The 15,909-nt window shown below is 39.2% G+C and overlaps 2 protein-coding genes across 2 annotated transcripts in view; one reads left to right on the top strand and one right to left on the bottom strand.

Annotated features, from left to right (window-relative positions):
• The window catches only part of NUP58 (nucleoporin 58), a 31,206-nt gene extending 20,914 nt beyond the window's left edge, over nt 1–10,292 (bottom strand). The window contains exons 1-7 of the mRNA XM_070749791.1: nt 9,914–10,292; nt 6,732–6,868; nt 5,073–5,108; nt 3,956–4,102; nt 3,509–3,643; nt 2,948–3,058; nt 337–361 (exon numbers count right to left, since the gene is read on the bottom strand). Coding sequence (XP_070605892.1) covers nt 337–361; nt 2,948–3,058; nt 3,509–3,643; nt 3,956–4,102; nt 5,073–5,108; nt 6,732–6,868; nt 9,914–10,026 — 704 coding nt within the window. The 5' untranslated portion in view covers nt 10,027–10,292. The remainder of the gene's footprint in view (nt 1–336; nt 362–2,947; nt 3,059–3,508; nt 3,644–3,955; nt 4,103–5,072; nt 5,109–6,731; nt 6,869–9,913) is intronic.
• A 5,332-nt stretch (nt 10,293–15,624) lies between these two features.
• MTMR6 (myotubularin related protein 6) overlaps nt 15,625–15,909 on the top strand; it is a 37,539-nt gene continuing 37,254 nt past the window's right edge. Inside the window, exon 1 of the mRNA XM_070749790.1 lies at nt 15,625–15,777. Within this exon, the coding sequence (XP_070605891.1) occupies nt 15,754–15,777 (24 nt within the window). The 5' untranslated portion in view covers nt 15,625–15,753. The remainder of the gene's footprint in view (nt 15,778–15,909) is intronic.

Here is a 15,909-nt window from a genome sequence, read left to right as displayed (position 1 = left end):
ATATTTTGTATTTTTCTTAAAGATTTTTAAAAGTAAAATGATTCAGAGATGAAGAACTTCATTCTTTAGCTTTCAATTCCATATAAATCACATTCGCTGAATATCATAATTTTAAATAGGAAAGTTAGATACATGCCATTTCACATTTTTTCCAGGTCAGATAAGCTGATAAGAGAATTCCGAGTTAAGAAATGTAAAAAATGAACAAAGCATTCCCAACTGAAATAGCATCAAATGTTTTATCACTTTAATTATTTTAGTCTGTCCATTTAAATTTAATTAACCTAGACTATTAAGTCATTATGTTTTATAGACATGTATATCTTATTTACTTACTCCGCTCTTGTTCCGGTTCTATCACCTAGAAACAAATATTATAAGTCAGAAGATCCTTCTTAGTTTTATTAACATTATCAAATAGACTTTTACTAATATTATCTTCTTCATTTTTTTAAAAAAGGACACTAGCAGACATTCTGGGAAGAAATGGTGAACTGAAGACAGCTCCACTCAAAGTGGATCCGATGATGGGGGCAGAATGAAGAACTTGTTGGACGAGGAGACGATTTGAGATTATTCACAAGTCTTCCGTACGGTTGCTCCTTGTGATAAAACAGCAATCTCCAGAAGGGTTTTCTATTTTTCCTTTTTCTCCCCATCTTTCTTTTTATTTTACATTCTTTTAAATTTTTTAAATTATGATTTTTTAAATAAAATCACTATAAAAAATGAAAATGATACCAACAAAATCATTAAATTAATGAGACATTCAAACAATTCTCAGGTCAATTTCTATTAAAACGTTTTAGAATAGAAAACAAGAAACCAAACAGAACATAACAGGAGAATAAACACATTAGAACCAACATCACTAATTCAGGGAATATACATCCCAGAATAGTTTAATATTTTAAATAAATATGTTTGAAATATGCCACACAGCCCAAAATACACCAATAGCAAAAATACCAGTTCTATCCTGGATGGCTCAGAAAAAAAGCTTCAGAATTTTGATTGAATCCCTCTAAATTTATCTGAAAATTAGTTCCTGATGGCTGTTTATGTGATAATATGGCATTGAAAAATGTTGAGGCACATTTTTTAGTTTGCTTTTATACCTCTTTCTTTTAGATTGATGCTTGCCCATCTATGTTAATGTATGAGCAGAGTAAACCTTGTTTACCAAAGTTGTGCACACACAGAAACATTTAGACTGAGATTAGTTGTGAATAACTACTCAGTCACACACAGATACACTAACTTGAATTAAAGTTTACTTTGAGAAATAGCACATTCCCATAAACAGTTCAAAATCATACACATAAGTCAGAATAACAATCCAAATATTACCAAGTACATAATCTTTCTTACGAGTTGACTTTGTCATAATCAGTAAACAAAGACATGAAGCCGAAACACATTTTAGCTGATATGCATAACTACAGTATAGAGCAGACCTGGGCAAAGTGCGGCCTGGGGGCTGAAAGGAGAAATGGAGGGAAGAAGGAAAGAAGGAGAAATGGAGGGAGGAAAGGAGAAATGGAGGGAGGAAGGAAGGAAAGAAGGAGAAATGGAGGGAGGAAAGGAGAAATGGAGGGAGGAAGGAAGGAGAAATTATCTTTCCATGCCCTTTTGCAAAAGTCCAATAAATGCTCATTTTTTAATTGTTCATTGGTTTCATTGGCCTTTCCAAGAAATTTAAAGCAAACCCCCCACCCCACCTCTCAGGGGAAAAAGGGAGGAGGAGGAAGAAAAGGAATCCAAAGCTACTTTCAGGCAAAGCCTCCACTATGTTTTCTCAACTGACAATGTAGGTCAGTTGAAGAGAGGCACCTGAAAGGAATATTTTGAAAGAGAAGTAAAGAACTGTCCAAAAGCAGAAATGAAAGGCAGAGAAAATCAGAAAGACAGAAGCTTCTCTCCATCTAGAGAAGGAAGGAAGGAGAAATGGAGGGAACAAGGAAGGAAGGGGTGGGCAATTAATTTATAATTATATTATAATTATAATATATAATATATATAATATAATATAATAATAATTTATAATTATAATATAATTAGCTCAGTTCTACCCAATAATATACAGTATTGGGTAGAACTGAGTTAATTATATTAATCCAGCCCTCTAAAACCATCCCCATGACAAAATTAATTGCCCACCCCTGGTATAGAGCATGCAGAGAATTGCAGAGCATACCTAACAGTGAGTAGCCAAATTAACAGAGAGAAAGAGAGGGTGACACAGAAAAATGAGCTATAAACTCTAGCTCCCTCTTGTGGCAGTCTGCAACACCTGCAGCCAATATATTAGGGACAGTTATGGACAGAATCCTAACAATCTATATTACAGAAATTATGCTAACTTATGTCATATAGTTGTTTAGGAAGATTAAAGTAATGAAATAAAAACATTATACTTGGCTTCTAAGTTTGAAATACTTATAAAACTCTAACTTAAGTTTATTTATTGGATTTCTATGCCGTCCCTCTCCAAGGACTGGGTTGGTGAATACATGAGCAGAAAAATGCTGTCACCATTAATGTTTTCTAAACTGATAATTATGAATACAATTTATGAGATACAGCTCTCAATTCAGCAATTGGGAGATTAATTTAAAATAAAGTACTTAAGGTGAGCATAGAAAAAAAGCTGGATATATATTTGCTTTTTGTTCTGAAAGCCATGATTTATATGTCAATCAAAATAATGTTATTATGATTCAAGTAAATGTATCTATATTAATTTGCTTTGTGTTGTTTTCTTTATTAATGTATATTCTAAGATGCAGACTTCATTTTCAATTACTTTGAAATACCTGTTTCATTTTTAAAAAACGAATGGCTACTGGATACTATTTATAAGTTACAGGGAATCCTTGGATTTTAATGGCAATCCCAAAATATTCCTGATTTGGTATAACTACAAAATTGTACTTAAAAAACATACTTTTTTTATCCGAAGAGCTACTGAAATCTACGCCACCAAGACCTTCATTAACTGTAGTAGCAGGTGCTGCAGTTGTCCCAAGGGTCAAACCAAAAGCATTCTGTCCAAGCCCTGAAAATAATGCAAACATTTTAAGTTAAGGTTCAGGATTTTGTGAAGTAACGATGTATTATCTATGATGACTGAAATAATTTTCTCCTAATGTTATCAGCAGAAACTCTGAAGCTGATAGAAACAGAATAAAACGTGTCCTTATCACTAAGCCTACTTTCCCACCATCAACAATAACAGGTCTTCTGAAGATACAAGCATTCAAAGATTGCTAATAATGAGATAAAGAAGAATGGTGTTGAGCTTAAAAATTATTTCCAATTTCAAAAAGGAATATAATAAGCTGAAGCTGTAACTACAAATCCAAATACTGCTTTTAAATCAGATTAATTACTACTAGTTTCAGTTTAAAGGATTAGCAGGATTGATAGTCCTTTAAATTATTACATTAAATCCATGCATAAGAGCCACATTCTGAACATTTAAAATAATAAATATGAGCAATATCACCTGTTGTAGTTGTGCTTGCACTGGGAAAAAGGGTTCCTCCTAGGCCAGTCAAGGCTCCCCCCAGAGAAAGTCCTGTAGATACAGTGGTGGTTGGAGCAGTGGTGCCTCCCAGGTTTAATGTAAAACCAGAAGAGCCTGGATTTTAAGCAGAGAATGAAATTCAGACTGGGACTCAACCAAGAAATCTCAGGTCTGTAGGCTAAACTGGACAGTTGAAAATATCTCAGAAAATAGCAATGGCAAAACATATTTGCTCTGTTGCCAATGACATGGATGTATAATGGCGTCTTCAGGAGTTGAGCTCAACTCAAAGATAACTTTATTATATTCCTTCAATTAAATGTTTCAGCTTAATAAGCTTTAGAATTCCTGTCATCAAATTGTGACATAATTCTTTAATACCGTACCTAAAGTATAACCAATTTTTGTAAAAATTGTAACGCTTACCTGCTGCTGGAGCAGAAGTCAGGGCAGAAGATAATGCAAGTCCAGAAGAAGTGGAAGTGATCGGTAAAGCAAAAGGTGTGGCTGATCCAGCAGGTTTGCTGAAACCCAAACTAAGGCCTGTTGTAGAAGTAGTAGAAACAGGTGCGCCTATAAAAAAAATGGTTTTATTTATATATACAATTTTATGTGGGTTTCTATTAATAGGAAGTATATCCCCAACACACATATTTTAATCTTCACAACAGCCATGCAAGGCACACTGTATTAAAGTCTCCCAGGCTTCAGTTCAACACTGATTCCACATCTATGGCTCTCAGCCCCTACTCATGTTCCTTTATACCAGTGCTTTTCAAATAATAGGGCGGGCCACACTGGGAGTGCGCGGAGCGATGCCAGGGGAGGGGCGCATGTGACCCAGAGAATATACATGGTCCTTCTCAATTGATTCCCCTAACCGAAAACAGGTTCCACCGAGTTCTGTGGGACTTACTCCCAGGTAAGTGGGTAGTGCAGCCTTCCCCAGCCAATAGTTTGCTTGCAGTTTATAATAAGTAAAATAATAAATATTAAGACTAAATTTCCATTGGGGCCTAGATCGGAAAGTTGGGGGGGGGGAACAACACGGAATGTTTACATCTTCCTGGGGGGTCATAATAGAAAATAATTGAGAAGCACTGTAAATATAAATATATATAACAATTTCCATTTAAGAATTCCAATTATTATCCAGAGAAGCTAATCTGAAATTCAAATGGTTCAAAATATTATTTGCTTCACATACAATAACCAAGACCCAAAATAAGGCCATCAGTTATAAATTATATACAAAGTTATATTTTACACGAAATATTATTTAAAATATTTTACATTATACACAAAATTATACATTACAAAGTTATCTTGACATAAGAGTATACTTTTTTATCTAGCATTTGTCTACTTTGCCATGTTTACTAATACTTTACAAGAGGAAATAGATGAATTATACTCCTAATAAAAGTTTACCAATCATTCTTAAGCCTCACACCACTGAAGTGCAATGTTTTTCCTTTGGGCATTTCTAGCTATCACCTCTCAGGTAAGGAAAAGGGAATGTTAACGATTATATAATACTTACCTAATGTTAATCCTGCAGCAATAGTTGTAGCTGTTCCTGTGTAGGAATACAAAATAAATGCCATTATTGAAGAATATGGAAAGGTACAAAATTCAAAACCTTCCGCATAGAAGGAAGCAACTTGTCCCACGGGATTGGGCAGCACAGAAGTCAAATAAATAAATAAACAATAAACTTAGATGAATCTGTATGAATGGCATGTACGCATGTTGTTGATGTTCTACAATAAATTTTAATTAGGGTTTTAGAACTTAGATTGTTTTTTTCTTGACATCTTTTTATTGTTGTTTGTAATTTTATATTGTAAGCCGCCCTGAGTCCCTTGGGATTGGGCGGCATAGAAGTCAAATTAATTAAATAAATGAATAAACTTCAGGTATTATGGACAATTCCCATAACATCTACCCACATGCTGCCTAAAAAGGATTGGGATTGTTTCCAAAACAGCCAGAAGAAGCAGTTGCTTTCTACCAGCTACTTTAAGAAGGATGTTAGGAGCAAACATTCAAATTCAGACCAAAGAGGAAAACACTATTGTTATACAATATGCTAAGCTTTTAAATATGTGTAAGTAATAGACAGTCACATGTATAATCATATTATTTTAGTTCAACTCTTTCCATGCCTTGTATAATCTCAGCCCACAGGTCTCCTTGTCCCTGTGACTATATAGGACAAATGGGGGGAAGCTAACCACCAGATTGAAAGAACACAAGCAAGCGGCCAGATGAGGAGACCCAAACTCATTGGTAGCCTCACACTGCAATAAACAAGGACACACATTCAACTTTGCAGCTACTAAGTTTGTTGGACAAGCAGGCACAAAAACAGCCAAGGAAAGTGATTGAAGCCTAGGAAACGGGCCCTCATCAGTCAAGAGGAGTGCTGATTTACCACCAGAATATCAAATACTTAGAAGGCAAGGGATGGACAGCACAATGACAGCCAAACCACCCCTATCAGCATCTAAAAAGCCACATACAACAGACACCATATAAATACCATACACAGAACAGCACACACTATTAGACAAACCCATGACCAATCTAGATTGGATCCTGCTGCATTATCCTGGGAAACATATGGAGAAGTTATCACAACTGAATTCATGTTTTTATTTGCCTATTCTGCCATTAAGTCAGAAACTGAGACTGTGAGTTCTAGTCCTGCCTTTGTCATGAAAGCCAGCTGGATGACCTTGGGCCATTACTCACTCAGCTCAGTATGCTTCACAAGGTGGTTGTTGTGGGGAAAATAAGAGGAAGGTATATTGGTTCACTTCCTTTGTAAAAATGGTAGGATACACCTACCACTTTTTAATTTTTATAAAATTTATATAGCCGCCTGTCTTATACTGAGGGTGGCTCTAATCAACAATTAAAATACCAGTAAAAACAGCACAAGGAGTGTCTATTAAAGCATTAAAAACCTAGCACCAATGTCAAACTTCAACATGTAGTCCTTTGTTAAATCCTCTCAGCTACCTCACCCTACCCCAGAGCTTGAAGGGGGGGAAAGCCAGTCTTAAGTGCTTTTTGGAAAGTTAAGGGGCTAGAAGTCTGCCAAATTTCAAGAGGAAGGGTGTAACTAATTCAATTTAATAACGAATTCAAGCCAATTAATGCAAATTTTGATAGCAATAACTGAAATATGTTTTACCTGTATTAGTCCCTCCTAAGGTAAAACCTGTGGTCGGCTTTGAGCTAAAAAGTCCAGTGCCAAAACCCACAGACGGAGTAGTTGTAGTAGCAGCAGCTGTTGAACCCAACGTCCCAAAGTTAAGGCCTCCAGTTGAGCTAAATTATAAAGTAAAAAATTATTAAGAACATGTTTCCTTTCACCACAAATCAAGAGCAAGGAGAAATCATCCCCGACTGCGATTCAAGCCGGGCGAGATCAATGTAAGTTTGTCCTAAGCCCTAGAAACTTGGCTTCTGTGGAAGAGCTACACTCAAGTGGCCAAAGAGCTACATGTGGCTCGTGAGCCATGGTTTGCCAACCCATGTTCTTGGCCTTCCTGTTCTCTACCATCCTTTGGAGTCCATTTAACCTCATGCCTACTCTTTAGCGGCTCCATCCAACCACTCATTCTTCTCATCCCATTCTTTTTTCGCCCTCAATTTTTCCCAATATTTGCCTCTTCTCCAGTGAGTTCTTCCTTCTCATTAGGTGGCCTGCTAGATATAATTTTTTTACATATCTATTCCACAAAAATATGCCAGTACACGTTCTTAGATGTTGCTGATTTATGATAGCACATCCATGTAGTTATTATTTCCCTGGCATATAAAAAAATGCATACACACACCAAACTACAATGAATTATCTCATGTATTTCAGCTGTAAAAAATAAAATTGATCTTACACTTTGATACATAATAATTGCAAAATCAATTTTTCATCAATTAACTGACATCAGCATATTTGCTGAAAACAATTGCCAATATACAAAATTCTAAGGGGACATAAAAGCCAGTGAAAATGCTCCAAATGACAGAGCATAGTCATCATAAAATGCTAGCTGTGTTAATGTTGTACTGAAAAGGGACAGGGAAAGTATTCAGCCTTGCCTAATATGATGCTTTCCAGGGATCTGAAACAACTCATATCACCTCCAATCACTGATAAATTTCAGGCCAAGTAAATTATGGAAGGTTGCAATCAAGTATTTAATGTTGTGTTTGAAAATAAATTTTAAATGGATCACATCCCCCATAACTGTGTATAACATGTTATAATATAGATATGTTTTATAGCTGCCTATAACTTATATTCAAGAAAGAACAACTATTTCAACCAAATGGAGAAAAGGATGGTTAAAGCTGTTGTAAAAATATTTTAGCTTCTTTTTAAAATATACGATGAGGGGGGAAAAAAACCTTGTGCATAGATCCCAATAAAGAGACTCTGAAATACTTGGTTGTTTATTTTTGGGGAGTGTTTTTTTGTTTAAAGTGACTTGAAAGCCAAAATCAATTGCCTAAAATCTCTTGGAAAAGCCATATAATTAGGCCATACATGTACTTCATCTTAGGTTATTTAATTTTATATTTTTAATCATTGGATTTTACTTTTTCATTTTAAATGTTCAGCCGCCTCTAGACAGTCACTTATATGAATTGAGAGTCATATAGATACTTATTTGTTTTAATTTTTTTTAAATTAATTTTTACACTTTCCTGGGCTGGCCTTCTATGGGACCCATCAATCAAACAATGCCAACTGGTGGAGCCACAGGGAAGGGCCTTCTCTGTGGCGGATCTGGCTCTCTGGAACCAGCTGCTCCCAGAGGTCCGTAACCTCCCCACCCAACTGGCCTTCCGCAAAGCTGTAAAGACCGGTCTTCTCAGGCAGGCCTAGGGCCACTGACCGAATGAGATACCATTTTGATCCACCCATGAGAAATATGTATGGCTTTTACTAGGGTTTTGTAATTATTTTTAAAATTGTTCTTTAAAATATTGTTATTTGTTGATGAGTTGGGGAGCATATAAATTAAATTAATAAATAACCTGTTGCCCTAGCTCTGCTCCAACGTGCATGTGTGTGCCGACCAGCTGATTTTTGGCTCACGTAGAAGCTCTAGGAAGGCATCTTTGGCTTCCAGAAAGCCTCCAGAGGAGATGGGGATAGCGTTTTTACCCTTCCCCGGTTCCAGAGAAGCCTTTGGAGCCTGGGGATGACAAAACATGAACCTACTGGGCCCACCAGAAGCTGGGAAACAGGCCATTTCCGACCTCCAAAGGGCTTGTCCTATAGAATTAGACAATTGGATCAGTGATGGGCTCCTACAGGTAGGGTCAGGTATGCAGAACCGGTAGAAAATTTTTGACCCCCCCCCCCTTTTCCCCTTCTGGGCTCTGGGTATGTTTTTCCTATTGCAGTAAATGAGGTTGAATGTGTATAATTTCAGAACAGCTGTGCGTGCATGTGTATATATACCCATGCAGTTTATATAGTAGATAATGTGCAGTTTGTATGTACACATATGGCATATATACATAGTATATTTTTGGATGTTCAGCAATAATAAATAGATAGAGAAATTGTATCTCTTTGAGGCAAGGAGGGGTCAGGTACCCTAGCCCAAACCTTTGACATGAGACATTAGGTTGGCCACCTTTAAGCCAGTCACGTGACCTTTAAACCACCACCCCATCACATGATAATCAAACCACTCCCATCTGGTCACATGGCCAGCAAGCCACATCCACAAAATAAGCCACATCCAGTGTGGTAGTAAAATTTTTTGCAGCCCTTCATTGAATAGGATAAATACTTAAATATACTGCTCAAAAAAATAAAGGGAATACTTAAACAACACAATGTAATTCCAAGTAAATCAAACTGTCCACTTAGGAAGCAACACTGATTGACAATCAATTTCACATGCTGTTGTGCACATTCAACTTGGTAGAGAACAAAGTATTCAGTGAGAATATTTCATTCGGATCTAGGATGTGTTCTTTGAGTGCTCCCTTTATTTTTTTTTTGAGCAGTGTACATTTCCCCCAAAACAAGTCTCACTGAAAGACGGCCAAGGATTCTGATTAGTTTGATATTAAATATTGTTTTGACACTTCTTTCTTCAGCTTGGAAAGGCTCCGATTCCCAGTTGCTAATACTTTTGTTTTCACATTTCTAGTTAGGATTCCTTTTTCTTTTCTTTTTAAGAGAAGCCGGGGAGCTCCAGCAGATTTTCCCATTCTTTGGAACGACCCCCCCCCCCGCCTTCAACCGTCGTAAAGCGAGGAAAACCCAGGCACACGTGCAGCAACAGCGCCCGGTTCGGGACGCTGAGGCTTCCCAAGACCGGGATGCCCTCCCCCCCGTTAACTCACCTCGGGGTGCCTCCGAAAGCGAAGCCCCCGCCGCCGCCGCCCCCACCGGTGCCCGCCGCAGCGGCGGCAGCGGAAGCCAAAGTCCCGGCTCCGAAGGAGAAGCCCGTCGACATAATAATGGCGGCGGCGGCAAGACCTCAGCAACGGGGTCTCGCGCTTCGCCTGAGGGAACAGGCCCGAGCGGGTCTCCTCACAGCCAGGGCTTCAGCCGGGCCGCCGAGGCTGCGCGGGAACTTCAAAAAGAGAGGGGATGCTCAGGCCTGCGCGAGACGCGCGGCGGTCGAAGGCGCGCGGATAAAACGACTGCGCGCGGAAGCGCCACCGCGCATGTGCGCGCGCTGAGCCTGCCGGTCGCCAGGCCTTCCCTCCCCTCCGGCCTGATGAGGGAGCCTGTATCAATCCGCGCTGTAGGAATCGAATCGAATAGAGAGGCAAAGTTGGCTCTTCAATGACACAGGTGGACTTCAACTCCCAGAATTCCTGAGCTAGCCTGGTTGGCTCAGGAGTTCTGGGAGTTGAAGTCCACAAGTCATAGAGGAGCCAACATTGCCTACCCCTGCTCTAGTCTAAAAGGGTCTCCAACCTTGGCAACTTTAAGACTTTTGGACTTCAACTCCCAGAGTTCCTCAGCCAGCATTTTTACCCTCCCCAGCCATTGAATTATGGCTGTGGCCACACACGCGTGCATAATAGCATGCACGCACGCTCTTCCAACACCTGAGGAAAAAAAGATTCGCCACTGTCCTAGGAAATATTGAAAAGGAAGATTTTGTTTCCTTGGATGAGAAAAAAAAATGTTTTAAAGACATATCGGTTTCCTGTAGCTCCCTCCCCCACCCCACTTCAGTTCCAGGGTGAGGGGATTAAGACTTTCATCCTTAGGACATTTATTTATTTATTTATTTATTTATTTATTTAGTTAGTTAGTTAGTTAGTTAGTTAGTTAGTTAGTTAGTTAGTTAGTTAGTTAGTTAGTCGAATACACAACGAGGGTTTTAGTGGGTATACAGTATATCTATATACACATAGTAAAATACATGATGAAGGTTATAGAGGAGATACTCATAGTAAAATATATCTAAGAAATAATAGAAAAGAAGATATAGTAATAGAACATATCAATGAAAGAATAGAAGAAGAGATATAGGAATAGAAGAAAGGTATAGGAGATATAGGAGAGCAATAGGACAGGGGACGGAAGGCACTCTAGTGCACTTGTACTCGCCCCTTACTGACCTCTTAGGAATTTGGATAGTCAACCATAGATAATCTAAGGGTAAAGTGGATTAGCCCTCTACCCATCTCACTGCATGGCACCTGGGAAGATTACATCAGCCAGCAAGGCTCAAGCAAATGTGGACTCAGGACAGCCTACAGAGTTGTCCCCGCATGGCCTGACAGTCAGGGGTGAAATGCTCCCAGTTCGCTTGTTGTCAAAGAGCCAGTAGCAAAGGCAGTGCGAAGCTCCGCCCACCCACCTGGATGCCGCCATTTGTGCAAAGCGTTCTGTGCAGGCGCAGAGGGTAAAAGAACCCAAAAGAGGGTGTCCAGGTTGATGGGCGGAGCCTCGTGCTGCATTCGTGGCTAGCTCTCCAATGACTGACAGGCACGAGTGAACTGGGAGCAACCGGGAACAGCCAATCAGAGTGCATTTGTAGCACAGTAGCAAGAGGCTCTGGGACAGGGCCCAAGAGAGGGCATAAAACGAAGGGACTCTCAGCATCTCTCCCCTTTTTCTCTTCTCTAACACCTTCGAGCCATATGATTCCCCTTTTCCCAGGACCTCAGACCCGTATAGCTTCCTTCCTGTTATGTCTTGTGTAACCGTTTCTAAGACAGACGCTGATTGGCTAAGACGCGGCAAGTCGAATAGACTTCCCGCCAAAATCAATGAACTCAAAATGTTTCCCGCTTTTCCAAAGAGTATAAATAGCTGTGGTTTCAAGACACTGTCTCTGTTGGAGACTGAGATTTAAGCTGAACACTTCTACTTATTACTACTAATAAAAGAGCTGATTATAAGCTCGTGGTCTCCAGTCTACTGATTTAACACTTCCCAGTATGGGCTACACTGCGCACTGGTAGTAAAATGGGAGCTGTGCGCGCAGTTGTGGGTGCCCGGCGTGCGTGCACATTACTTCCAGTGAGATTTTGTGTGAGATTTTGATGAGATTTTGATGCGCCAAAATCTCATGCGCACGCCCGTCCCCTTGCAAGATTTTGCTTCCTGCGCATGCACAGAAGCAAAATCTCACTGGGACGCATGTGCACGCACAACGGATGCCCGAAGCTGGACGCACAGCACGCCAGAAACAGCGGGAGCAGCGACCCCCGCCTGCCTCAGATCATGTGGTCCTGCTGTCCTCCATTAAAACCACCTTTCCAAGCAGTCACCAACGCTTCCGGTATCTTTTTCCCCATGTGGAACCAAACCCAGAAGGACATTCCTTAAAACATACTATATAATATTCCTTCTCACTTTTAATTTATTTAAAAGATATTTAAAAACAATCCAGAAAAAAAAACCCTTTCTCAAGATAATTCTTAACCCATCTCCTGGGACTTATCACAATCAGTAAAGTCCTTGAGATGTCCTAAGACTATTTTCATAAGTTTCAGCTCTTTCAATTACAACCTAATGACCACAACTTAATATTAATTAGGAGTAGCAATAACAGCCCACAAGAGGGCTATTGCAAGCAGGAAGAAGGAGATTGTGATCCTGCTATATAGAGCGCTGGTGAGACCACATTTGGAGTACTGTGTTCAGTTCTGGAGACCTCACCTACAAAAAGACATTGACAAAATTGAACGGGTCCAAAGATGGGCTGCAAGAATGGTGGAAGGTCTTAAGCATAAAACGTATCAGGAAAGACTTAATGAACTCAATCTGTATAGTCTGGAGGACAGAAGGAAAAGGGGGGACATGTTCGAAACATTTAAATATGTTAAAGGGTTAAATAAGGTCCAGGAGGGAAGTGTTTTTAATAGGAAAGTGAACACAAGAACAAGGGGACACAATCTGAAGTTAGTTGGGGGAAAGATCAAAAGCAACATGAGAAAATATTATTTTACTGAAAGAGTAGTAGTTCCTTGGAACAAACTTCCAGCAGACGTAAATCCACAGTAACTGAATTTAAACATGCCTGGGATAAACATATATCCATCCTAAGATAAAATACAGGGAATAGTATAAGGACAGACTAGATGGACCATGAGGTCTTTTTCTGCCGTCAGTCTTCTATGTTTCTATTGCTGTATCAACAAAGGACCTTTTTTGGGATGCAATACATCTTTGAATCACCTTAATATAACTGTTGTGACTTTTTTTACCTGATTAGATTATTGGCCTTGAGACCCCCTCGCCAGAGAAGCCCTAGATTGGAAACGTCTTTCTTCCTTGACATTACTGCTGCAAACATTAATCTTTCCCATCATCTGTAAAAATGGAAAGAAACCATTAACTTAATCCTTTCCCTGAAAGTTTACAAGCCGATGTGTGTTCCACAATTTCCTTGGTGGTTGGAAGTTCTCTGTTTGATTGGCCAGGAGGATGAGGTCACAAGCCTTCCAATTTGCCAATCAGTGTCTTTGTGGCATTTTCAACACTGACTTATTCATTTATATGACTTATTATTTATAACAGTGTTTCCCAACCTTGGCAACTTGAAGATATTTGGACTTCAACTCCCAGAATTCCCAAGCCAGCGAATGCTGGCTGGGGAATTCTGGGAGTTGAAGTCCAGATATCTTCAAGTTGCCAAGGTTGGGGAACACTGATTTATAATGTGAAGAAGGCTGCATTTCTTGAGAATGCTCAGGGAGATAAATATTTCTCAGCATCTACTGCTGTCCTACTATTGCAGCACCATTGACAATTTCCTGACATATGGAATTATTGTATGGCATGGGAACATCTCTGCAGTGGACAAAAAAACTCTACAGAGAATAATTAAAAATTCCCAGAATATAATTGGGCTCCAGCTACTAACCCTGGACGATATGTTTGCATCCCACTCTTTGAAGAAGTTGCCCAACATTCTCAGAGACTCTTCCCATCCTGCTTACAATCTTTGGGACTGTTGCCTTCTGGCAGAAGATACAGAATGATTAAAACTTGGACTACAGGTTTTCTGAATAGTTTTATCCCAGAGCAATAATTGCATACAACAATTAACTAAAGGGTTACCATCAGTGAGCTGTTGGACAGTACAGTGTTCCCTCGCTTTTCGTGGGGGATGCGTTCCGAGACTGCCCGCGAAAGTTGAATTTCCGCGAAGTAGAGATGTAATAGTAAATACACTATTTTTGGCTATGAACAGTATCACAAGCCTTCCCTTAACACTCTAAACCCCTAAATTGCAATTTTCCATTCCCTTAGCAACCATTCAGATTATTACTCACCATGTTTATTTTTTAAAGTTTATTAAAAAAATATTTATTAAAGGCAGATGAAAGTTTGGCGATGATATATGACGTCATCGGGTGGGAAAAACCGTGGTATAGGGAAAAAACCCGCAAAGTATTTTTTAATTAATATTTTTGAAAAACCGTGGTGTAGACTTTCCACGAAGTTCGAACCCGCGAAAATCAAGGGAACACTGTATTACTTGTCCTGTTGTGGGAATGTTTGAGTGGAGAACTTGTAGAGGGTGAGGGCATGTTTTTGGGATTGTAATGTGTGTTGGGCCTGGTATTTGGGCATTATCTGAATTTTGTTGTATGGGTATACTGTGCATATATGTACAATGATAATAAAGCATATCTATCTATCTATCTATCTATCTATCTATCTATCTATCTATCTATCTATCTATCTATCTATCTGTTTCCTTGTTTGTTGTGTCATTAACTTTCTTCAAACTATAACCCACTGCCTTCCGATCAAAATATTAAAATGTGTCAAAATATATAAAGGAACAAAATAGGTGTGTTATATTTTCAGAGAGATATATATTTGTTGCAATATGTACCATGTATCAATATCAATATTTGGCAATAATCAGTGAACCTAACTGAACCATTAACGTGAGAAAAATATCCTGATCAGGACTTCTCAAGAAAATTTTTTTCTTGCCATTTTGCTTGCTTTCTAAGGACCGGCTAAAGAGAATGATAGAAAATGGAATTAATTAATAAATAAATAAATATTTAATAATAATTAAATAATAATAATTATTATTATTTAATAATTAATTGGCTATAGAAATAATTTGGAAGGGAAAATAAAAAAGATGGACTCTGAATCCGCAGATATTACAAGAGAATGAATATCTCTTGCAGATTGAAAAAAGAATTAATTTTATTCCTGACGTAAATAAAAATCAACAAACCTCCTTGCAGAATTTATGGGATACAGCAGAGGTAGGCAAAGTGGGCTTTTCTATGACCTGTAGACTTCAACTCCCAGAATTCCTGAGCCAATCATACCTCTGGGATAAAGTGAGAGCATACACAAACAATATGAACTGCTGATATTCAACCCTTATAATTTTAAATACATTGATCGTTATGTTTCTACCTTATTACACTCTTAAACAGCTCATATTCGCTTTTGAATAGAGAGATGGGTGGCGCATGGCTTTTAATTCTTTCCTTACAAACGAAAAAAAAGAAACAACAGGGGTCGCTAGGGGTCGCTGTGGGTGACTTTAGCCTTCCGGCTGCCACTTCCTCCCTCCGTTCTTTCTTCTTTACTTCCCTCCCTCCTCCCAACCCTCTCCGTTCAGTTATCAGGAAGTGTCTCTTGGAGACGCCGGGTGGGTTTCCAGTTAGAAACAGGCGGTGGTTGCCGTTGGTGGTTCCGGTGGCTGCTGTTCTGGTTTGGGCGTGGCGACATCATGGAGCACATCCGCACCACGAAGGTAAATAACCTTCTCCCTCTGCGTCGGTCCCCTTTAGCAGCCGTTTAACTGGGAGCAGAACTTGTGGCTTGGCTCTAATTCATCCGCTTGCCCAGGTTCTGCTCCGGTTCTGCTCCGTGGCAGCGAGTTTCC

The sequence above is a fragment of the Erythrolamprus reginae genome, chromosome 4, assembly GCF_031021105.1.
Source record: "Erythrolamprus reginae isolate rEryReg1 chromosome 4, rEryReg1.hap1, whole genome shotgun sequence".
NCBI lineage: Eukaryota > Metazoa > Chordata > Lepidosauria > Squamata > Dipsadidae > Erythrolamprus > Erythrolamprus reginae.
The sequence above is the reverse complement of the archived record's forward strand: the minus strand, read 5'-3'. Positions and strand labels throughout refer to the sequence as shown.